The sequence below is a fragment of the Arachis stenosperma genome, chromosome 1, assembly GCF_014773155.1.
Source record: "Arachis stenosperma cultivar V10309 chromosome 1, arast.V10309.gnm1.PFL2, whole genome shotgun sequence".
In the NCBI taxonomy this organism is placed as follows: domain Eukaryota; kingdom Viridiplantae; phylum Streptophyta; class Magnoliopsida; order Fabales; family Fabaceae; genus Arachis; species Arachis stenosperma.
In genome coordinates, this window is record NC_080377.1 from 24,057,507 (window position 1) to 24,083,979 (window position 26,473).

General features: G+C 34.5%; 2 protein-coding genes across 2 annotated transcripts; one reads left to right on the plus strand and one right to left on the minus strand.

Annotated features, from left to right (window-relative positions):
- Positions 1-12,840: 12,840 nt before the first annotated feature.
- LOC130976526 (uncharacterized) lies at positions 12,841-14,325 on the plus strand. The gene is made up of 2 exons (XM_057901410.1): positions 12,841-13,235; positions 14,205-14,325. Exons 1-2 carry the CDS (start codon positions 12,841-12,843, stop codon positions 14,323-14,325), a joined length of 516 nt encoding a protein of 171 aa, XP_057757393.1.
- A 9,643-nt stretch (positions 14,326-23,968) lies between these two features.
- LOC130976534 (protein FAR1-RELATED SEQUENCE 5-like) lies at positions 23,969-25,966 on the minus strand. The gene is made up of 4 exons (XM_057901423.1): positions 25,723-25,966; positions 25,391-25,486; positions 24,838-25,285; positions 23,969-24,635 (listed from the first exon to the last, which is right to left on the minus strand). The coding sequence occupies exons 1-4, from the start codon at positions 25,964-25,966 to the stop codon at positions 23,969-23,971; spliced, it is 1,455 nt and encodes a 484-aa protein (XP_057757406.1).
- Positions 25,967-26,473: the final 507 nt, after the last annotated feature.

A 26,473-nucleotide genomic window follows, 5' to 3' on the forward strand; every position in this document is an offset into this window, starting at 1 on the left:
AATCATCAAAGATAGTGCCTTCGACAAGAGCATCTCCGTCGACAATTTTAACTCTTTTTTGGAGTTGGTAGTGGTCATGATAAGAGTACTCCAATAACAATAAAAGTACCTGTTATATTAAATTATAAAAATGCATTGTGATTTATATAGCTCGTCATCAAAGAAATTATATTTTGATTGAATTAAAAAAACCAGCAGAATTTGCGTGAACATGATTGATCATGGAATAGTGGAAGAACGGTTGACATAATTTAGTCTTAGCGATGAAATGGGTGAAAGAAAAATGCCTTTTTTTACTTATTTGCTAAATTTTTTAAAAAAATGGTTGACATAAATTTTGTTTATCTTTTTTAGATTTTAAAAAATAATATATATTTTAATCCTTCTTTGTTTAAACATTAAAAGAATAAATAATATCCAAGATCATAATAACTTTTATGACTCCAATCTAAATAAAATAATTTTATCCCAAAAAAGAATAATCTCTTCGTATTCGTTTTTCTTTTTTACAATACATTGGCATACAAATTATAACATGTAAAAATTTAGTTTTAGACCACGAAAATGTAACAATAAAGTTTAGTTTTTAGTGTCCAAGTTTTTAAAAATATATTTCTTTCAAGAAATTCGAATTATAAAGAAAAATATATCATAAAAAATAATTTTTTAAAATAAATTCATTAACTCACTAATTAAAATAAAATAAACTTGTTATTGTCATATAAGAAAGGGTCATTTAATTATGGGATGTTCTTGTTTTTTCTATTAAAATTTAAACTTTGAATGAGTACACATTTACTATTATAAAATAATTGTGAGAAGATAAAAATAAATAAAAGTAAGATATGATAATAAGGTTGTAATTAATTGTTATACAATCCTTTAAGAAGAGATTTAAAATATCATAACGTAATGTTTACTATATCTTTATTTTTAAAAGAGATTTAACATGTTTTTTTTCCAATTTTATAGTTTTCTTATTACAATTTTGTATGAATTAAAAGAAAATATAAATTATTAACAAAAATATACTGCATAATGTGCATACAAAAAGTTTTCACCAATTTACTAACAATATATTTTTATATGAATATATGTATTGTTTAACTTATTTTTTAATGTATATTTTATATTTCAATATGTAATTTTATAATTATAAATTTTTTGTGTTCAACATATAATATTCCACAAAATCATCAAGTTTTATACATAACAAATATTAAACAAAAATATATTATGTATGTTAAACATAGTTTTATGAGGGACAAAAATATAATTAAGTATATATATATATATATATATATATATATATATAATTATATTTTATCTAAAAGTGATAGTTATAGTTTTATTTTTATAAAAAATTTGGAGGACCATAATGAATTGTTTATCATATTGTAACAAACATTTTTGAATTACAAATATATTTTGACTCATAGTCATGATTGTATTCTCGAGAAAAAGAATCAAATTTTTTGTTCTTTTTTCAAATCTTGTTTTTTCTTTCGTTGAATCGTTGTAGAACAACGAATTTGGTTCCTCATTACCTGAAACATTAATTTGTGTCTGAACGTGAGGTCTACACTCCTTATGAGGCAGTGTTCGACTTGTTCTTGTGCCAATGTGCCACCATCCGAATTCCTTGTGAGGAGGTAAGGGGTGGTACCTGCAAGAGGTAAGGGGTGGTACCTGCAAGCGACTCCGATGCTTAAGTTAGTAAGCGTTTTAAGCATAATTTTAGTATAATAGAATGTGTGTATACCTGAAGGAGTGTCAGTGTATTTATAGTAGAGTTTAATGACCACCATTTTTAGAGTAGTTCCACCTTTAATTGATGGATAATTGTTCCCTTTATCTTTGAGAGTTTGCTGGGGTCTATCTTTTAGGAGAGATAGAGATAGTAGAAGAGATTCAGAGAGACAGTTACATATTTGGATAAGTAATGCTGGTACTTGTTGCCGTGTCCAACCTCTTTAAAGAGGTCGGGTGTAACAGTCTAGACCACCCGTTAGCACGATATTGTCCGCTTTGGCACACAATGCCTCACGATTTTGCCTTTGATGATAGGGATGATAGCCGAAGTCCCCCACACTCACTCGTCAAAATGCGTCATGCTCAGGAGAGGTATCCACACCCTTATAAGCATGCTTCGTTCCCCTCCCCAACTGATGTGGGACCTTACAATCCACTCCCCTAAGGGAGCCCAGCACCCTCGCTGGCACATCGATTCGGGCTCCAATTCTGATACCATCTGTAACAGCCCAAACCACTCGCTAGCACGATATTGTTCGCTTTGGCACACAAGACTTTACGTTTTATCTTTTTGTTATCGAGACGTGAGTGATACGTCTGCGCGATTTTATTTTTACTCTTTTCAGGCTTCTCGATTAATACTCCTTTCAATTATACTTATATTTATATATTAAAGATCCACTTGAGAGTTGTACGACCGTAATATCATTGACTTATGACTCGAGCATAAGGATTTGAATATTAGGGTGTTACATTGGGTAAACGATAGAGGCCACCCTTTTTGGGTGGGATTTTTCATCCTTGTTGGGCCTGGATTATGTTTTGGGTCAGAGTATGAACAGTGCCCCTACTTGAGTCCAAATTTTTATGAGGTCGAGTTCAAGCATTCCGCGGCTTCAGTTTACCTTGTTGGGTGCGCCACCTTCAAGAGGTCGGATACTCGATGTGTTTTGAAATTTTGAATGTTACCACTTTAAATGAGGGGTGAGCATTACATGGCCGTTTCATTAGAATCTGCACATAGCTTTAAAGAGGGGTGCAAAATACCATTTTCCCCCTTCGCTCTTATACAAGTTCACGCCCTTCTTCTTCTTCCTTATTCCATGTCTGAAAAGCTCTCTGTGTTGCCATGTTTCCTTCTAGATGCAAAAAAATTCTTTGCTTCACTTTTTTCCTTTCGTTCCTTGTTCTTCGTTTCGAGCCAAGATTTCTCTGTCTTGAACTCTTTGAAGGTCTCTTTTCACCCTTTGGAGGGAAACGTTCGTGGTTGCTTGCTGTGAGACGTGCCTTTCCCTTTTCGCACCTCATCAACGTTGGTATTCTTGACTTCTTTTTGTGTAACTATTCTGGGCTCTTTCAACCTGTTTCTTGTATTTCGGGGGACATTTCAAGTAACAACAGAGATTCTTACATTGTTGATTTTGTTTGTGTCTTGAAACTTCTTTGGAAAAAGTTGTTCAATGCTGTTGCTTTGTTTACTAAAAACCCCTTTTTGAAACTGTTTTCGTCGTCTAATGTTACTGTTATGAATGCTTGGCTCTGTATTTGGATTTTTGGAGAAACTTGTTGCCTTTCATTGCTTGTAGAATATAATCGCATTGTCCCCTAATGGTGTCACTGCTGATAGTGTAGGAGGGACGCCATTTCTATTCGTTCTATTTTGAAAATATCTTGTGAAATCGTGTGTTGTGTTTTATTGCTTTTACCCGACTTCCTCTAGATTTGACCGAGTTCCTTTTGTGACGATGTCCATTTGTTGCATTTGTAGGTATAGCTGTATGTCTCGATCCAGTGTTCATGATATGTCGACAAAAGTTCCCCCTTCCATTTTAGCTTGGGTAGACATTTTTATCCTGACCCCGTTCTTGTAATTGATAAAGAATACACTGAAACTTTTCGTAGATACCATAAGCTATGTGAGAATCGGGAGGATGAGTGAAATTATGAGATAGTAGTGGCTGATCCCGAAGAGAGGGTATGCTTCAATTCCCCCCTTTAGATGAGTTGGAGTGACCCTTTTTCTATGCTTAGGACTGCTTTTTCTCGAAGTCATATGTTAAGCTTCCTTTTTCTGATTTTGAGAGCAATGTTATCTGGATCTGCAATGTTCCTCCAACCCAGCTACACCTGAACTCCTATTTTTTTTTAAAGATATACCAGCTTTAATGTTGGGAGCTGGATGCGATTTAAAATATTCTTCCCCATAGGCATATCAGTATGGATGACATCAGTGGCGGAACTTGAAACAAAATTTTGGGGGCCAAATAGAAAATAATTGTCAAAATATTTTTTTATATGGACCTTATTTAAGATAAACTCGTCTAATCCCATCTCTCTGGTTTGGATGATACTGCCAAATTTAAAGCCCTTTTTTAAGATATTGTTCCAAAAGTTAAAGTTAAAGTCATCAGATATAACTTTTTGAACTTTTGAAGGTTATATCTCACTTTCTTCGTGATTCATTAAAGTAGAAGAACTATCTACATGTGTTGATATTGTAAAAGTTATATATTCTCCTTCTTAAATATTAGCCTTCCTCTTAAAAAATGTATCAATTCTTTGATTTTTCATTATTATTTTATATAAAAATTTGAATATATATCTTGTAAAATATATAAAGAAGAAGTTAGAAGGACAAATATTAAAATTTATAATATTTATTGAATTTTTTTTATCAATTTATACAAATATAATAATATTAATACTTATTGAATATTCTATTATTTTTTATCATATAAAAAATTAAATTAAATAAATAGTAAAATATAAAATAATATTAAATTAAATAAATAAAAGATATCTAATTTTTATATTTGAACCTAAAGATAGAGAGAGTGTTGTTTATTGAACTTATTAGATACTTTAAGTCATAGTAAAGTATTTAAGTCAATTGAACTATTTTTTATCTTTTGAAAAAGTACTACTAAATTTTTTATAAAAAGTTTGGGGGGCCATAGCCACCCCTTTTTTGAACTAAACTCTACCACTGGATGACGTGGCTATTCAAAACCACTTTCAAATCATTACCCGAAATGGAAATCGGGCCGCTGGTGTGTGTACTATCATGGCCAGGGAGTTGGAGAAGACTCCTCTCAATGCTACTCAGAGTTCTTTAATGGCTGCCCGAGCTAAGGTAGATAGACTAGATTAAAAAATAGTTGGAAGAGGAGAGGGACGGGTTGAGGTCTGACTTGGAAAAGGCTCGGGCTAGGGCGAAAAAGGCGGAGGCAACTACAACTATGGTGGAGTGATTGCATAATGGTTGATGGAAAGATCGTCCTAGCCCCTGAGGATGGCGAGGTGGACTAAATTATGTCAGAGTCAAATTTCAGGGGCCATTTCAAATATTAAATAATTTACAAATTGATTATCTAGTAAGTTGAACATGAGATTTACAAATAGATTCAATTTATCACAAGTTAATATGTGACACTTTTTTCATTATCGTGGGTCAAACCAATCACTTAAGCTAATTCCATATTTAACTTGATTCGCTTTTATGTTTGATTAAAGATCAAGTCTATTCTTGCAGTCCTAATCTCATAGCGTTATGATACTAAGTCACGCCAACTCGCATCGAATAATATTTACGAAAATCATCATTCAAAGATAAATATAAAATTTTTTGACACTTGGGAGAAATATATATTTTGCGTATTAAAATTTTAACACAATTAATATTTATAAATTTATATAGTCAAAATATATAAATAATGTAATAAAACTTATTCAAACTTATAATGAAATTTCACCATTAAAATCTTGACATACATAAATAGTGTGAGATTACTCTTGCCAGTCCTAAAGCTATTATGTATGGGATCCTAAGTTTTTTTTTTCAAAATATGTAATCCCCGGTTTGATATCATTAGTTGTAACTAAAATATAATAAATTACATTCTTTTCAATTCTACATTTTTTCATTTTTCAAGTGAATCATAATATCTATATGAGATTTAGTTATTAACTTATAATAGAAGTACTACTTGACATTAGGGCTAGATGCGAGTAGAGCTGAGTTGAGTATACCAAACTTAAGTTCGGGTCACGAAATTTGAACTTGGCTCATGACTCGACTCATTAACAATCGAGCCTATTTCTTAAGCTCAAACTTGGCTCACCAAAAACTCATGAGCTGGCTCAAATAACAAGAACATAATTTATAATTCTATTTCAATTAATTATAACTTATGTATACAGTAAACATTATTAAAAAGGATAAATTTGACATATTATCTATTTATTTATTATCATAATTTTTTATTTATGTCCTACTTCGAAAGTATAGCTTAAATGCATATAGGATACTTGTATATGTATGTATGTATGTATGTATGTATGTATGTAATATTATACATATAATCGAGCCCATTTATGAGTTAATGAACTGAACTTATCCAAGGACAAGATCGATTATTTAATTTATGAGTTCGATTCTTTTTTCAAGCTCGACTCACCAACTCAGGAGTTTAACTTATTGAACTTTTAACGAATCGGGTGGTGTGCTGGCTTATGAGATGGATAGCCCTACTTGACATGCACAGTTATCATTAAATTTCAATATATTAATCGAAATATCTTAACTTGTAAAAAAATGCTTATAAGGTAATTGAGTATTACAAAGTAATTTTGTGAGATTAACCCAATAATTTTTTAAATAGAGTTTTTTATATTTGTTATATATAGAATTAAATCTAGTACAACGATTTTTATATTAATCTAATAGAAGAGAATTATGTAATATAACAATGTCAAAATTAATAAACTAAGGAGGATAAATAAATAATATTATTATATATTACTACGTAATTTTTTAAGTTCTAATAAAAACATTTGGCTATACTATTACTAAAAAAAGAAACAATATAAAAGAAATTACTAGAAAGAATCCTCTTACAATGTTTTGGTTTATTCTCTTATAAAAGTGAACTCGTGAGATATTTAAGTTTTTAAAACTAAATTCAAATATTTAATAATTAATAAAATTAAACAATATTTTATCTAATAATGATATTTTAGTCTATCGTCACTCTAAAAAAATCTAAATGAATAATTATTTTATAAAACTAAAATTCTGATTCATATTAAAATTAAATAAATTAATTTATTATGATGAAATTAAATATGTCTTTTAACATTAACATTGATGTTTTTGTTATTAAAAATTAATTAGTCAGTAAATTTAGTCTTTATAAAATTGGTATCTAATTTTAAATTTTTAATAGATTCATGTAATCTTTTATATAACTTATTATTATTTAGCACAAATAGTAAATTTATTATTATATAGTATAAATAATGTCTTTTCAATTGTGAGTACCAAAACAAAGATATGCTATTTTAATTTTTTTAGGTGAGGTTAAAGAATTTAATTTTAATGTAACAAGTTTTTGTTATAGTTATAATTATGTCTTAAAAAATATTTTTATAGTTTATGTACTCTCTATCGCTTTTTTCCATCAATGAAAAGAAAAAACATAAACACATAGGAGGTTAAGGTAAGGTAAAAATTTACATAATAAAATTTATTTAATATTAAATTAAAATCTGAAACTGACAAATAAAAAGAACTAATTTTGTTTGCTCTCTAAATTAGATGAATGTTGGGAATAAAAAAATATTTTTGTGTAAATTTAAGTATGTCAATTTTTTTTCATATTTTTAGCTAAGTGATAAGTGCAACTCAATTTATTAAACAGCACATATGGTAATATTTATCTATAAGTGTATATGAAAAAAAAAATATATATTGACGTGCATATTACATTACCTATTTCTCTTGTAAATTTCTTTTTCATTATCACCGAATTCTAAGATAATATTGAACGGTTATTTGGTTGTTTGAGATCTTTCTATAGATGAGGGAGTAATGGGACATCTATATAATCAACTTATGTTAAAAAACACTATCTATATATACATGCTTTTCTTCACAGCTAAAGAAATATTCAACACATTTTTATATTTTAAGTGAAAGATAGTTAATGGATTCTTTGAGTCCATAAATATGGATTCGTTACACCCTTATGATACTAAGTGAACAGACACGAATTCCCAACTTGTTTTCACAATGGTAACTATAAGTCCTTCTTTATCCTTTTCTTTATTAAGCAACTCGTTTCTATTCTTAATTGATTTCATTGTTCCATTCTTTGTTTGGTGTGATAGACAAATGCTGAAGTAAGTATAATTCTAACAAAATTTTTACTCCTGTGAGTCAATGCGTGAATACTACTCCTGTAAGTGGTCCAACTTCCAATGGTATGAAAAATACTGTTAAGAAGAAAACTACACCCAAAAAGACAACACCAACATCTTCAAGACAAAATGGTGAGACTGATAAAGATTTTGCGCGCAAAAAAAGGAAATCTTTATGGCCAAGAACTAAACAAAATGGAGTATGGAAGACACCATCTAATACAGACACTAAGGTATTAGTCTTTAAAAAATTAGTTGCATAACCAATTTTATTTTTGTTATTCATAAGTCTAACATGATTTGTATGTGTTTTCTTTTTCACTTTAGCCCAATTTATTCTCACACGAAGAAAAGTCAGCTGAAGAATCTCAACCTTAGAGAATGGAGACAAAATTATCCAAGTAACTAATAAATTAATCCCTGCCTTGTGCATGCAGCAACCCATTGGCCAGTATCAGACCCTTAAATGGAGCTCAGATCCGCGATGGATTAGTCCTTAACCTATCGGGTTGGGGGATACCGTTTGGGTAACAAAAAAAAACTAATAAATTAATGAACAATATAAACAAATTTTAGTTTAATCAGTTATATTATTTATTTTTTACAATACATTATGCAGTGTTTCTCGATTTTATTTCAGGCAACAAAAAAATCGAGGTTTAGAGAAGCAGATCTTATCCTTGCATCATATATTTTTGTTTTAAATTATGACCTAAAGTACTATACAATCTTCTTAATATATTTGTTAAAGGTATACGGTGGTTTTTTAAAAGATGACACAAAGCAATGATTTTGTTTTTGATAGGGAAGAATTGATTTCCAATGATCATTGTTCAAGGCACAAGAGAAGCTTTGATGACACTAAAACCTGGACAGCATATTGTTGATGATGTATTGTATTTTTTTTTTGCTTTGTTACATATTTATCTAAAATATACTCAAATTGACTTTATTTTGTAGCAAAATTTATTGAATTATTTATTTTATATAATTTTGGACCTTGTGATTTGATATAACTATAGGTCCTTATCCTTGTTGCTTCCATGCTAACTCATAATGATGATGGCCACAAGTGATTTCTTCCCACAATATTTACGGTATGTTTATTCTTTTTCCGCATTATAGGTATGTATACTTGGTCTTGTAAAACCCGGTTAATTAACGGCTAATTAACCCATAAATGAGAATTTATTCTAGAAATCCTAAAATATGATTTTTATGACTAAATGTGATAGAGGAGATTGAGACGAGAATTTTGGTACCAATTTTATAGAATTCGGACCAAGATTGGACCGAACGGGCCAAACTGGGCCAACCGGACCCAAAGTGAGCCCTTGGCCCAACATAACTAAACCAAAACCCTAGTTTTCAGCACTCTTTCTCCTCACACAACACTCAAACACGTTGGAAATGGAGGCCATGGAGGGAAGAATACTCTCTCAAGTTCTTTCTCTCACTTGATCTTCAAACCACCATAACTTTTGATCTAGAGCTCCGATTGCCGCTCTGTTTGTGACCACGCGTTCACCGTGGAGAGCTCTGCAAAACCCATACAATCAATCTTGAGGTAAACCACGTTTTGCTCTTCGAATTTCCAGTCTTGTTTTCGAGTTTCATGAGCAAAAATGTTGAGATTTTGGGCTCTTTGATGTTATAGGACCCAACTCTCTTGAAGAAGAAGGTTAATCTTGTCTCCTTGGACCTTAGGTGTGGTAAGATTCTCAACACTAGTGTAATTTGTGGTTTTATGATGTTTAGATTTTGAGATGTTGTGTATGGGTGTGATAATTGTGGCTTAGGTTGTGTATATGTGAATATTGGAGCTTGATTGGTGTTATTGAAAAGCTTAAAAAGGGTTTGGTGGTGAAAAATCTGTTCTTGGAGGTGTTGAGGCCTTGAGAGCTTGAGGAAAAGTGGTTTGGAAGTGCTCCGGTTGAGCTTGGGAAATCGGCTAAGGTATGGTTTCGGTTTCTCGTATCTAATACGTAATGTGGTAGGAAATACTTAGGCTAGAGGCCCTAAGATAGGCATTGAATTGTTGGTGTTGTTGAATGGTTGATACATATATGATGTGATCATATATGTGATGATGATTATTGATGCCTTGATGGTATGATGTATGAGAAATATGCATGTTGTGATATATGCTTGATGATTGGTTATGGTTGAATTGTGGGTTGAACTATGTTGATGGTGAATATGATATTAATTATGTATGATGATGGTTAATTGGTATTGGTGTTGTTGAAAATTGGCATGAGGAAGAGTATATGATATGTCAATGTGTTTGGGTTTGAGCCACTTGGGTGAAGTAGGCTAAAATGGTAGAATAGTAATTTTGGTGAATTGTGATAAAGTGTCAATGTGTGAGTTGAGGAGGCTTGATGTTGAATTTGATGTATTTTGATTGATTTCAAAGAAAGGGGATGAAATTGGCATGTTTTGATTGATTTTGAAAAGAGTTGAAAATGGCTTGTTTTGAAAATAGCACTTTGTGGTTTTTATGAAAAATATGGTTTTTGGGCATACTTTGACGGGACATAACTTGGACTACGGATCTCTATTTTGTGCCAAATTTGTTTAGAAAGGAAATTGGATCCGGGATGTCCATGTCGTTCGAAGAACGGGTGAAAAACGATTTAAAATGAGGAAGTTATGTCCGTCGGAAGATTGGGGGTTGAATCTGTGAATTCTGCAGTTTTTAACATAGAAAATTTTTAGTAGAATGACCCATCGCGCGTAGGCGCATTTGGCGCGTACGCGCCGTTCTTCTAGGAAGCGCCATCCACGCGTGCGTGTGATGTGCGCGGGCGCGCCGATTGTGCTGCACCCAATGCCCAGCCATTTTCCAAAGAGTTGTGCCAGAACTGTGCCAGTTTTGTGCCTGGGGCACGAGAGCACCCACGCGTATGCGTGGTTGACGTGTGCGCGTCGCTTGACTATTTTTCAATCGAGGCGTTAGCGTGCATGACGCATACGCGTGGATGAGTTTTTGAGGCCATCCACGCGTGCGCGTGGAGTGCGCGTACGCGTGGCCCTGTTTTCATCTCAAAGTTGATTTTTGAGTTTTAAAAGCCAAATCTCATACTTCTAGGCCTCCGATCTCACCACTTATGTCTTAAATCATTATGATATGCCTAGCAATTAGAAAAGGAGCTAGGGGATGTGGTAACTTGCTAGTGAAGCAAGGGAAAAATGAATGATCAATGAGGATCAAAGATGATTATGTGAGAGGCGGAGGATGGCGGTGGAAGTGCTTGTTATGCCATGGGCCGAAAGGCCGTAATTGTTAATGAAATGGCTGGTTATGGATTTAACCGTGAGCCAGATGGCTGGTTATGGATTTAACCGTGAGCCGGATGGTTGGATTATTGTCGTGTTACGGCGGAGCCATGATTATGGCTAAGAATAAAAGCATATATATATGCTGTTGAATGAATTGTGAATGTTGCACTTCCATTATCGGAGATGAGAGTTTTCCTGGGAGAAAGCAGTGGCTAGCCACCACGTGCTCCAGGTTGAGACTTGAAGCTCTTTTGACCCTATGTCGTCAGGGTGGTCGGGCACTGTGAAAGCTCCGAATGAGCTCACCCCCATAAATATTCACCAGTGAGGGTGATGGATATGGATCATGATTATGATCAAGTTTATATTGAGTATAACTCGAGTTGGGGAGACACGACAGAGGGACAGTCCAATGGTTAGCTACCAGGACTTGTCGGGTTGGCTCTATAACCGACAGATGATATCATCAGCCACTAGGGACAGGCATTCATCATATGCATACTATATGAATTGTTTGAGATTGCCTATTTGACTGCATATTACTTGCTAATTGTCTAAATGCCTTAATTGTTTCTATTTGTATATTTCTTGTTTGATATAACTGTGTTTGCTATATTATACTCCTGCTGGTGGATGGGAGGTCTGAAGGAATTGGAAAGGGAAGTATTAGTTAGACTGAAGAACCTTTAGTCAGTCGCCACATATGGTTTAGCTTGTTTATAAGCTTTGATATTATCTGGAGGAAGCTCTAGGATTGCCTTTGGCTTTCCTCTATTATTATGTATTATATATGCGGAAGCTGTTTCCATGCTAGGGACCTCTAGTTCTCACCCATGCGGATTTTGTGGTTTTCAGATGCAGGACGTGAGGTTTCTCGCTGAGGCATGCTGGAGACTTCTAGATTTGCCAAGATCCTTTGTTCTCGGGACTCTGTTTTGGTTTATCTGTTTTGCTTAGATACTTTTATCTCCATTAAATAATACAAACTGTGATGACTCCTCTTATGGGAGATTTTGGAGAATAGGTTTCTGTATTTGTGTCCCTTTGGGTTTCCTTTGGGGTTTTCCTTATTTTTATCATATGTATATATTGCTATATGCTCGGACCGGCTATCTTCGCAGCCGGAATTTGAGTCTTGATATTCATGTGTTTGACACTCCTTTGTATATATATAATCTCGCGTTGGTTATCCTTGTTCGTTACGTTATCGATCGGAGTGTTGCGCGTTCGAGTTGCGATTTTTGTTTACCCCTTTTTCTACAAAGGCTCCTAGTTATAATCAATCATTCATACTACTATACTTACTAAATTTTTATTTTAGAGGTCGTAATACCTTGCCATCTCTGAATTATGACTTAAGCATAAGACTCTGTATGGTAGGGTGTTACATTATGGTATCAGAGCAGTTCATTCCTGTAGAGCCTGAGGGATGGACTGATTATGCTTCTGTGCATTCTCTGTATGTGTGTTATGTGCTATTAGTATATCTACTTGATATAATTGGCATAAACGTTCATGAGCATGCATTTGGGACTTGAAGCACTAAACTTCCGATATTGAGACTGATCAACTTAATATCGATTGTTTAGTGTGTATAGGAACTAGATGGCGCCTCGTGGACGCGGTAGAGGCCGTGGTAGAGGTCGTACTAATGCTTGTGCACCGGAGGTTAACCCTAATGACCCGGTGAACCTTATGACTACGTTGGAAAACATGGCTGCTGCGATGCAAGCCACTGCTGAAGCTCTTGTGCAACGGATAAACAATCATGGCAATAACAGAGATAGAGCTCAGGGACCAATAGAGGTCAAAACTTTCTCTGTGATGGTAAACAAGTGTAGGGTTGCTGAAAAGTGTGTGAAGAAGGCAGCCGCTGAGAGAGGAAATCACAAGGGACCATTCCCACAGAACCAAGGGAAGAACTTTGCACCTAGAGGTCCGCCTTTCAAGTGGGGAAGTTCTTTCAGGAGGCCCAACAACAATAACTCCCAAGGAAAAAGGTATAGGAAGCAGCCTCAGAATAAGCAAGCTTGTACTAGGTGTGGAAGTCACCATCCAGGAGCACCATGCAAGGCCGGATGGGGTTTGTGCTACAACTGTGGGAAGGTGAGACATAAAGCCGTAAATTGTCCGGAGAAGCAGAAACAAGGTGCTAGAAAGGCACAACAGACTGGTCGGGTGTTCACCACCTCAGCTATAGGTGCCGAGGGATCCGAGACACTCATTAGAGGTAACTGTGAAATGGCTGGTCAAACTTTAAATGCTTTATTTGATTCGGGAGCATCGCATTCATTCATTGCATTTGAGAAAGCCCATGAGTTAGGATTGAAGATCGTAACCTTAGGTTATGATCTAAGAGTGTATAATGCTACCCATGAGGCTATGGTAACTAGGCTAGGATGCCCGGAAGTTTCCTTTAGGTTCAAGCAGCGTGATTTTGTTCATAATTTAATCTGCTTGCTGATGATCGGTCTTGATCTTATCTTGGGATTGGACTGGTTATCTAAGAACCATGTTCTGCTTGATTGTTCTACAAAGTCGGTGTACTTTATGCCGGAAGATACAGAAGGGCCGGTCGTGGTGAATAATTATTACTTGAATTCGATGATGGTGAACTGTTCCGGAACCGAATGTCAGGGTATCCTGTTGTTAACCGCGGGTGTTTCGGGTGATGATCGAAGGTTGGAGCAGATTTCGGTTGTGTGTGAATTTCCAGAAGTGTTTCTCGATGATATTGATGAGTTTCCACCTAACCGAGAGGTTGAGTTTGCTATTGAGTTGGTGCCCGGGGCGGGACCAATCTCAAGCGCTCCTTATAGGATGTCACCGTTAGAGATGAATGAGCTAAAGTCTCAGTTAGAGGATTTGTTGGGAAAGAATTTTATACGACCAAGTGTCTCTCCATGGGGTGCTCCAGTGTTACTGGTAAAGAAGAAAGATGGGAGTATGCGGCTTTATGTGGATTATAGGCAACTGAACAAGGTCACAATAAAGAATAAGTACCCATTACCGAGAATTGATGATCTTATGGATCAGCTACAAGGAGCTGGAGTTTTCTCCAAGATCGATTTGCAATCCAGTTATCACTAGATAAGGGTGAGGGGTGAGGATATCCCTAAGACTGCTTTTAGGACTCGTTATGGTCATTACGAGTACACTGTAATGTCTTTTGGGTTGACAAACGCTCCAGCAGTATTCATGGATTACATGAACAGAGTTTTCCATCCGTTTCTGGATAAATTCGTTGTTGTCTTCATTGATGACATACTGATTTACTCCAAGACTGAAGAAGAGCATGCGGAACACTTAAGGACCGTGTTGCAGATTCTAAAGGAGAAGAGACTCTATGCAAAACTATCTAAGTGTGAGTTTTGGAAGAGTGAGGTGAAGTTTTTGGGTCACGTGGTGAGTAAGAAGGGAATAGCCGTAGATCCAAGTAAGGTGGAGGCTGTGATGGATTGGAAGCAACCAACCACCATAACGAAGGAGTTTTCTGGGCTTAGCTAGCTATTACCGAAGGTTTATCAAGGGCTTTTCACAGATAGCTTTGCCAATGACAAAGTTAACCCGCAAAGACACTCCGTTTGTTGGACTCCTGAGTGCAAGGAGAGCTTTTAGACATTGAAGAAAAAGTTGACCACTGCACCTGTGTTAGTGTTACTTGAGCCGAACGAGCCATTTGAGGTGTACTGTGATGCCTCATTAAAGGGTTTAGGGTGCGTGCTGATGCAGCATCATAATGTGGTGGCGTATGCCTCACGGCAGTTGAGGCCACATGAAGTTAATTACCCTACGCATGATTTGGAACTCGCTGCGGTTGTGTTTGCGTTGAAGGTGTGGAGGCATTATCTCTATGGGGTTAAGTTCCAAGTTTTCTCTGATCATAAGAGCTTGAAGTACCTATTTGATCAGAAAGAGCTTAATATGAGGCAGAGGAGGTGGATGGAATTGTTGAAGGACTACGACTTTGAGTTGAATTACCATCCGGGAAAGGCAAACGTAGTGGCGGATGCGTTAAGTCGGAAGTCATTATATGCGGCTTGGATGATGCTTCAAGAGGAGAAGTTGCTCAAGGGATTTGAGAGTTAAAAATCGGTGCTCGAGAAGTATCCGGAACTTTGTGTTTGAGCCGATTAGAGATCTCAAGTGATTTTAAGTCCGAACTCCTAAAGGCTCATCAAAATGATGAAGCGTTATAGAAGGTGTTACCGGATATTGAGCAAGGGAAACAGTGGAGAGTGTCGGAAGAAAAAGACGGGTTATGGAGATTCAAGGGTAGGATAATTGTGCCGGATGTTGGCACTTTGAGGCAAGATATTTTAAAGGAGGCACACAAAAGCGGATTCTCCATTCACCCGGGAAGTACTAAGATGTACCATGATTTAAAGGCGATGTTCTGGTGGCCGGGTATGAAGAATGATGTGGCGAAATATGTTTCAAAGTGCTTAACTTGTCAAAAGGTAAAGATTGAACATCAAAGACCTTCCGGGATGTTGCAACCTTTAGAGATTCCACAATGGAAGTGGAAAAGTATTGCAATGGACTTTGTGTCAGGATTGCCAAGGACTAGGGCTGGTTTTGATGCTATCTGGGTGATTGTGGACTGACTGACGAAGTCAGCTCACTTTTTGCCCATTCGTATGACTTACACCCTTGAGGAGCTAGCACGGTTATACATAAAGGAGATTGTGAGACTTCATGGTGTACCTGCTACTATAATCTCTGATAGAGATCCTCGTTTCACTTCAAGGTTTTGGGGTGCGTTTCAGAAAGCTTTTGGAACCCGATTAAGCTTGAGCACGGCTTACCATCCTCAAACAGATGGTCAATCCGAGAGGACAATCCAAACACTAGAGGATATGTTGAGAGCTTGTGTTTTGGACCAACCGGCGAGTTGGGATCGGTATATGCCATTAGTGGAGTTTGCATACAATAATAGTTATCATGTGAGCATCGGAATGGCTCCGTATGAGGCTTTGTATGGGAGAAAATGTCAATCTCCAATATGTTGGTATGAAGCTGGGGAAAGGGGCTTGTTGGGACCGGAAATGATAGCTGAGACTACTGAACAAGTCAAGAAAATCCAAGAAAGGATGCTTGCGGCGCAGAGTCGTCAAAAGAGTTACGCCGACGAGAGGCGAAAGCCCTTAGAATTTGAGGAAGGAGACCACGTCTTCCTTAAAGTTACTCCGACCACGGGAGTAGGTAGGGCGATTAAAGCAAAGAAGTTGAATCCTCGATACATTGGTCCATTTCAAATCCTGGAGAGGATTGGACCGGTGGCATATCGGATGGCTCTACCATCTCATCTTTCGAACCTACACGACGTATTTCACGTGTCGCAGCTTCGGAAGTACACTCCTGATGTTAGCCATGTGTTAGAACCTGAGTCGGTTCAGTTAAAGGAAGATTTGACGCTTCCAGTGGCTCCGGTCAGAATTGATGATACTAGCATCAAACGGTTACGTGGAAAAGAGGTTTCATTAGTCAAAGTGGCATGGAGTCGAGGCGGTGTTGAGGAACACACTTGGGAACTTGAGTCAGAGATGCGAACGGATTATCCACACTTATTCTCAGGTAATTACATTTGAATTTTGTGGGCAAAATTCCCAATTAGGTGGGTAGAATGTAAAACCCGGTTAATTAACGGCTAATTAACCCATAAATGAGAATTTATTCTAGAAAGCCTAAAATGTGATTTTTATGGCTAAATGTGATAGAGGAGATTGAGACGAGAATTTCGGTACCAATTTTATAGAATTCGGACCAAGATTGGATCGAACGGGCCAAACCGGGCCAACTGGACCCAAAGTGGGCCCTTGGCCCAACATAACTAAACCAAAACCCTAGTTTTCAGCACTCTCTCTCCTCACACAACACTCAAACACGTTGGAAATGGAGGCCATGGAGGGAAGAACACTCTCTCAAGTTCTTTCTCTCACTTGATCTTCAAACCACCACCATAACTTTTGATCTAGAGCTTCGATTGCTGCTCTGTTTGTGACCACGCGTTCCCCACGGAGAGCTCTACAAAACCCATACAATCAATCTTGAGGTAAACCACGTTTTGCTCTTCGAATTTCCAGTCTTGTTTTCGAGTTTCATGAGCAAAAATGTTGAGATTTTGGGCTCTTTGATGTTATAGGACCCAACTCTCTTGAAGGAGAAGGTTAATCTTGTCTCCTTGGACCATAGGTATGGTAAGATTCTCAACCCTAGTGTAATTTGTGGTTTTATGATGTTTGGGTTTTGAGATGTTGTGTATGGGTGTGATAATTGTGGCTTAGGTTGTGTATATGTGAATATTGGAGCTTGATTGGTGTTATTGAAAAGCTTAAAAAGGGTTTGGTGGTGAAAAATCTGTTCTTGGAGGTGTTGAGGCCTTGAGAGCTTGAGGAAAAGTAGTTTGGAAGTGCTCCGGTTGAGCTTGGAAAATCGGCTAAGGTATGGTTTCGGTTTCTCGTATCTAATACGTAATGTGGTAGGAAATACTTAGGCTAGAGGCCCTAAGATAGGCATTGAATTGTTGGTGTTGTTGAATGGTTGATACATATATGATGTGGTCATATATGTGATAATGATTATTGATGCCTTGATGGTATGATGTATGAGAAATATGCATGTTGTGATATATGCTTGATGATTGGTTATGGTTGAATTGTGGGTTGAACCATGTTGATGGTGAATATGATATTAATTATGCATGATGATGGTTAATTGGTATTGGTGTTGTTGAAAATTGACATGAGGAAGAGTATATGATATGTCAATGTATTTGGGTTTGAGCCACTTGGGTGAAGTAGGCTAAAATGGTAGAATAGTGATTTTGGTGAATTGTGATAAAGTGTCAATGTGTGAGTTGAGGAGGCTTGATGTTGAATTTGATGTATTTTGATTGATTTCAAAGAAAGGGGATGAAATTGGCATGTTTTGATTGATTTTGAAAAGAGTTGAAAATGGCTTGTTTTGAAAATGGCACTTCGTGGTTTTTATGAAAAACATGGTTTTTGGGCATAGTTTGACGGGATATAACTTGGACTACGGATCTCTGTTTTGTGCCAAATCTGTTTAGAAAGGAAATTGGATCCGGGATGTCCATGTCGTTCGAAGAACGGGTGAAAAACGATTTAAAATGAGGAAGTTATGTCCGTCAGAAGATTGGGGGTTGAATTTGTGAATTCTGCAGTTTTTAACTTAGAAAATTTTTAGTAGAATGACCCCTCGCGTGTAGGCGCATTTGGCGCGTACGCGCCGTTCTTCCAGGAAGCGCCATCCACGCATGCGCGTGATGTGCGCGGGCGCGCCGATTGTGCTGCACCTAATGCCCAGCCATTTTCCAGAGAGTTGTGCCAGAACTGTGCCAGTTTTGTGCTTGGGGCACGAGAGCACCCACGCGTACGCGTGGTTGACGCGTGCGCGTCGCTTGACTATTTTTCAATCGACGCGTTAGCGTGCATGACGCATACGCGTCGATGAGTTTTTGAGGCCATCTACGCGTGCGCGTGGAGTGCGCTTACGCGTGGCCCTGTTTTCATCCCAAAGTTGATTTTTGAGTTTTAAAAGCCAAATCTCATACTTCTAAGCCTCCGATCTCACCACTTATGTCTTAAATCATTATGATATGCCTAGCAATTAGAAAAGGAGCTAGGGAATGTGGTAACTTGCTAGTGAAGCAAGGAAAAATGAATGATCAATGAGGATCAAAGATGATTATGTGAGAGGCGGAGGATGGCGGTGGAAGTGCTTGTTATGCCATGGGCCGAAAGGCCGTAATTGTTAATGAAATGGCTGGTTATGGATTTAACCATGAGCCAGATGGCTGGTTATGGATTTAACTGTGAGCCAGATGGCTGGTTATGGATTTAACCGTGAGCCGGATGGCTGGATTATTGCCGTGTTACGACGGAGCCATGATTATGGCTAAGAATAAAAGCATATATATATGCTGTTGAATGAATTGTGAATGTTGCACTTCCATTATCGGAGATGAGAGTTTTTCTGGGAGAAAGCAGTGGCTAGCCACCACGTGCTCCAGGTTGAGACTTGAAGCTCTTTCGACCCTATGTCGTCAGGGTGGTCGGGCACTGTGAAAGCCCCGGATGAGCTCACCCCCATAAATATTCACCAGTGAGGGTGATGGATATGGATCATGATTATGATCAAGTTTATATTGAGTATAACTCGAGTTGGGGAGACACGACAAAGGGACAGTCCAATGGTTAGCTACCAGGACTTGTCGGGTTGGCTCTATAACCGACAGATGATATCATCAGCCACTAGGGACAGGCATTCATCATATGCATACTATATGAATTGTTTGAGATTGCCTATTTGACTGCCTATTACTTGCTAATTGTCTAAATGCCTTAATTGTTTCTATTTGTATATTTCTTGTTTGATATAATTGTGTTTGCTATATTATACTCCTGCTGGTGGATGGGAGGTCTGAAGGAATTGGAAAGGGAAGTATTAGTTAGACTGAAAAACCTTTAGTCAGTCGCCACATATGGTTTAGCTTGTTTATAAGCTTTGATATTATCTGGAGGAAGCTCTAGGATTGCCTTTGGCTTTCCTCTATTATTATGTATTATATATGCGGAAGCTATTACCATGTTGGGGACCTCTGGTTCTCACCCATGCAGATTTTGTGGTTTTCAGATGTAGGACGTGAGGTTTCCCGCTGAGGCATGCTGGAGACTTCTAGATTTGCGAAGATCTTTTGTTCTCGGGACTCTGTTTTGGTTTATCTGTTTTGCTTAGATACTTTTATCTCCATTAAATAATACAAACTGTGATGACTCCTCTTATGGGAGATTTTGGAGAATAGGTTTCTGTATTTGTGTCCCTTTGGGTTTCCTTTGGGGTTTTCCTTATTTTTATCATATGTATATATTGCTATATGCTCGGACCGGTTATCTTCGCAGCCGGATTTTGAGTCTTGATATTCATGTGTTTGACACTCCTTTGTATATATATAATCTCGCGTTGGTTATCCTTGTTCGTTACGTTATCGATCGGAGTGTTGCGCGTTCGAGTTGCGATTTTTGTTTACCCCTTTTTCTACAAAGGCTCCTAGTTATAATCAATCATTCATACTACTATACTTACTAAATTTTTATTTTAGAGGTCGTAATACCTTGCCATCTCTGAATTATGACTTAAGCATAAGACTCTGTATGGTAGGGTGTTATAGGTCTAATTGACATGTCTTTTACAACAAATTGCAATGCATCTAAAAAATGTTTCCATCGAAATTTGGAATTACATTAAGGTCAATTTTATGAGAGAAGCAGATAATCTTACTAAAGTAGACATGTCTCATAGAGGAATTTGCTATCAAAGTTATGGTGCTAAAAGTGATTTATTATTGTAACAAATAATCTTATAATCTAATGTCATTTGTTAATGTAGATTTATGTTCCAATTCTGTGGATTTTCACTGGTTCTTAATGGTTGTTAACCTACCTGATCAAAAAATTGTGTATCTTTACTCTAAAAAATCTAAGATATAGAAAAAGTTAAGGATGACAGCAATCAATAAATTGGTGAGCTATTTAAAAAAACCAGATTATATTTAAAAAATATTCTTTCATCATATTTAGACTACCACTTATGGTTGATGACTACCATTCATGCGTCATTTCTTAATATTTTGGGTGACGAAATATATAAATTGCTTGTTGGGATATTACCTACAATTTTTACTTATAAATTGGTAGATTTCAAAGTTACGCAGCAAAAAAATGGCTTGTAAGTAAATAAAATTTCGCACTTCATTCACTAATTTTAATCTAAATTAATATGAATGAAAAATTATAATAATTACATAAACTTATCTTATTATTAGAAAGAAATATTATTAAAATTTTAAAAGCCTAATATTATCTTTTTTTTTCTTTATGTGTTCTATTGCAAGAATGATTGTGGTATTTATGTTGCACAATGGATGATACTATCAAATTTTTGGGGATCATATGATGTCAGGGGTACTGTAACAATATATTTAATTTATTAAATTCATAAGTTAGTTTATAATCTAATATAACATTGTAATTTTATTTTGTAACAGAGAGTAAATAATTTTACAAGAATGCGCCTTGCAATTGATCTGATTAATGGAGATCACAACATCAAGAAGAGGGAAATAGAAGATTTGACTATAAAAAATTGGAACAACAATTCAAGACCAATTTAATTTTAGAATAATTTAAATTAGGAACAATTTTATTTTTTTTCACTTAAAGAAAGTGTTTTGATTATCCTAGTTTTATAGGGTAATCTAGTCTAGTTATAATTCTATATTAGAATTATTAGTTTATTTCTTTAGTAAATTTTATTACTTTTTGTTTCAGTAAATTATAAGTCTATGAAGTTTAAATTATTAAAAATTGAACTTATTAATTATAACGTATTTGCATAAGAATGATTATTATCTTATCTTTATTTTCTTAATACGTAATATTCTTCTGCATTATATTCATATTAAAAAAAGATGTGTACAATTATAAAATCAATGGGTATTTATAAAAAGTATTAAAATACCTTAAATTTTAACCTAATTAACGTAATATAACTAAAAAAAGTGAATAAAAATTTATAATACCTATCTTAAAATTAAATTTATTTTATTCTTTACATTTTTATTGTTTACATATAACTCAGATAGTAATAGTACATTGTCTTGTGTGGATATAACTTTAAAAAAATGTTAGAATAATTTTTTTAAAGATTCTTATAAAAAATACAAGTAAGTTAATATTTAAATATATCACTTTTAAAAAAAATACTTTTACGTATGGTAGTTGATGTAAAAATATATTTTGTTTATTTATTATATTTTATAAAAAATATTTTATATCTACTAAATATGTTTGAATATAATAAAATAAAATATTATTTATTTATTTATTATGTTTTGTTTAAAGGTAATTTTTTTAACTCAATACATACTAAAATTTGTTAAAAGAAGTGAACGTTAATTAAAAAATATTTTGCAAACAACATAATTACATATACACATGCATTAAATTATCCTTAATTAAAATATCTACTTTCTATCGATCTATGATGTACTTTTAAAGGATTAGTATTTAAGGTACTATATTAATAGATAAGAATAAAATCATACTCTAAAATTTTTCATTACAAAATTTCTCCAAAAATGTTTAGAATTGTAAATAGGACATGATTAGATATTCTTTTAAACTTATATTTATTGTTTATTTAATTATTTTATTATGTAATGATATTATTTTTTTTATAAAAATTAAATATTTTTTTACTATTGTATTGGCTATGTATTATTGTATTTTAAACTTTTTTTATGTGAAATTGATCATATATATATATATATATATATATTTCTGCTAAAACCTAAATTAAATAAATAATATTTTTAGTTATTTATATACTTATATCTATTAAATTATGTATTTTTATCCCATGTCAACTCGATTTTAACAAAATTTATTCGGTGGAATATTGTCCTTGATGTAACTTTTTCTTTGTTCTTTTTTAGAAATGAAGCACATTAACTATAAAAAAAAAAGTCATACTAATACCGAGTATTATTAAGTTGTTAGTATTAATTATTTAATATAGTCCTAATCTATAATATTTTTGTTTAATAATAATATGTGTTTTATTATGTAAAATGTGCTTAATAAAAAATTATGAAGCATAAAAGCATAGATTTATTGGCCAAATAATAATAATAATAATAATAATAATAATAATAATAATAATAATAATAATAATAATAATAAATCGAATTAATTTAATAATATTCACGAACAGTTAGTTACAGATATAGACTTGCATTATTTTCTTTTATTAATATCTCTAAATAAAAAGTCTCTTAAGCTAATATTCACAAAACATATTTATATTTCTTTAATATCGATGTCTTTAGTCCCAAAAAATAATTTTCCCATAATACCAAGCTGTCTATTACATGATATTAATCTCAAAAATCACTCCTTATTTGATTGTGGTGTATTTTGCATGGCCTGTCAAAATAAAAAACTAAATCATTCATATGCTATTAAATTCCAAAAGATATAAATTCATGGAAAAATATTATTTGAAAACTAAACATAAGATAGATAAATGACAACAAATCTTAATTACCTGTAGCAACCATCTATGACTGAGAATGGACCATACAAGGAAGTTTCATAGCTAGCAGAAGTATGGTTGCTATCTCCTCCAAAAAAGGTAGAACTTGAACCTTCACAAAGACATAGTCCATAATAGTATAATTCCAGAATGATTGAATTGGAAATATACTAAATTGAATAATGTGCATGCCAGAATTATAGACTTTACTTATATCTTCTTGAGATAATTTAGGATTCTTTTTCTCACTCCAAAAGTGTATATTTTTAACATTCACTTCCACGAAAAAAACTATTGGAGTCTATTCATATAAAATTACAAAAATTTGGTTCAAAATTAACAAAAGTATAAATTTCATATAAAAAACAAAGTTAAAACTATATATTAACTCAAAATATCATGGCATTAGTTGTTTAGTCTAGTAAGTAATAATAAATTCTCATGTTACCTGATCATTTGGAATACTAACAGATTCAACACCATCTTCAAATTCATCTTCGCTGACCATTCTATCATTATGTTGAACATCTTTTTCAGTAGTTCTCTCTATGCATTTTCTTTTTGTGTGACCAGTTTGATTGCAATTAGAACATCGTCGTCTTTTATTTTCATTTTTTCAGACTTTTGGTGCACCTTTGGATTTTGCAACAAAAGGATCACTAACTTTCTTGCCTTTTTCCGGTAAAATAGTCTGCTCCAATTTTGCTTCCAAGACTTTCGTCATTCTACAAATTTCCTTCATTGTGTAGCGAAAATGAGACAATTTTCTGCCTCCTAAGTATATCATACAAGAACTAGCAACTGATAATGCACCTATCCGCATCAGAATGCTCATTTCTTCATCCTGTTTTTCATTTATCTTACTTTGATCATCATCAATTTTTTTAACGTCTTTAGTCCATCTTTTCAATACAAGAGTTTCTGGCAATTCCTTGATCTGTTCCCGTTTCATCACACAAAACATATGAGAACGTGAAATGCCATAACTATCCCATCTTTGACATTGACACACCATCTTCTGATTATCTTGATCATATAAAACAATGTACTCATGATCAAGTCTTCCATACTTGATGATCTTGTACTCTGTAGTTGTTGAACGACTACCAGACCGCATGATATCCAAAGCTGCCACACTTTTAATCTTTTCTAATATTTTCCAAAATATCTCTCTAGTATACACTGACGCAGCATGACGCTCAAGAGAATGTAAACCTGTTGTGGGCACATGTTCTCCATTTATTGTTTTGAATTCAGCAACAATCTCATCATTTCTGTAGTCCCTTAAAGCACGTTTTAGGTTTTACACCAATGCAAGTATACTATCCCTTGAGTCAACAAAGCTTTTAATGAAAGAATTTATGCCTTCACATCTGGATGTCATTTTAAATCCAATGCAAAACTTGCTACTCAAATAAGCAGTAACCTATTGCTCTTTCCTTCTATATTGTCTCTTCAAATTCATCACATTTAAATTTAGCATACAAGCATTTCTTAATTTCCTCACGAAATTCTGGGTCCTTGATATGAGATACTGCATTTTTATACAGATGCCAAGCACACAATCTATGGGTAGCATTTGGAAAAACTTCTTCAGTTACACTCTTCATGGCATTATCACCATCTGTTATAACAAGACTCGGATGCTTATTCATCATCGCCTCTGAAAAGTTATCTAGTAACCACTTGTATGATTTTGTTTGTTCATCTGCTAGCAAACCGAAGCCAAAAATACAAGTTTGGCGATGATGGTTTATGCCTGAAAAGATAACTAGCGGCCTATTATACTTATTTTTTCTGTAGGTAGAATCAAATGCTAGAACATCACCAAAATATTGATAGTCAAATCGACTTAAATCATCTGCCCAGAATAAATGCTCCAATTTATCATCATTTGTTAAACTATGTCTCACAATCATTATAGGTTCATCCTCTGCTTTTCCATGCAAATAATTAAGAGTTGCATTTACATCTCCATCAATGATCTTTCAACGTAGATTTCTTTCAATATAGTTATCTAAATCTTTTCTTGTAAAACCAGCAAATTCATAACCACCGGCTTGTCCAGCAATAAGACCCATGATCTTCGAAGGTGGGAGGCTATGTCTATGCATGCTATCCACTTGTGCTTTGCCTACATTTGTCATTGTACGATGATTTGGAATTTGGTGAACTAATTTAAGCGGTATCAAAGGATGGTTATGATCCTCCATAATCTTTCTGACTTTCCACGTTGAACAACTCTTGTCAAGATAAATTGACAACATTGCATTACAATTTGTTCTGGTCTCAGGCTTCTGCTTCTTATCTTACTAGTAGTTGCGTAGCATTTCTTCTCTCTCACCCATACTCTGTTACACAAGAATTTACATCGAACATAATTGCCAGTACTATCAGCAGCCGCATTCCCCTTTCGAACCCCAAACCCCACACACTTGTCATACTTTACATAACATTCGTAAGCTTCTTCATAACTTACAACTTGCTGATTCAAAAAATCATTTGCACTCAAAACAACTACCTCTTTACCATCAGTAGTTTTATCATTGCCGTTTTCATTTTCCTCCTCCTTTATATAACATTCATCCTCTTCAGAATGTGACATATTTTCCATATTTTTTCTTTACCCTACATCGGTATTAAAATAAAATAACTTATAAAAATGACGAATTACAAAAATGTAATCTCATGGTTTATTTTCTATTTTTCCCGTATCCTTTCTACTAGTGACATAAATTTTTTAACAAATAGACTAGAAAAATAAATGCGACGATATATAAAATTTAGTTCTAAACATCTTTTTAGTCATATACCTTACTAATATTATATAGGTCAAATTTTGTTATGATCAATGTTAAAGTTTAAATTACTTTTAATAAGTTGTTAATAATTTAAAATATGTTTCTATAAAGTTAATACTTTACTTCACATGATTCTTTTCAAGAAAAAGTATACACAAGTTAAACCTATACTAAGATAAAAATATAAATCTCAAAACACTATTTTATTCTTTACAAATATTACTGTGAAAAAATTAAAAAAATACTCAGACCTAGTACTACATTATAGTTATTGTTCCGGCCCAGCCCAGCTTGTGCCTTGTCCGACTCGACCCGAGCGG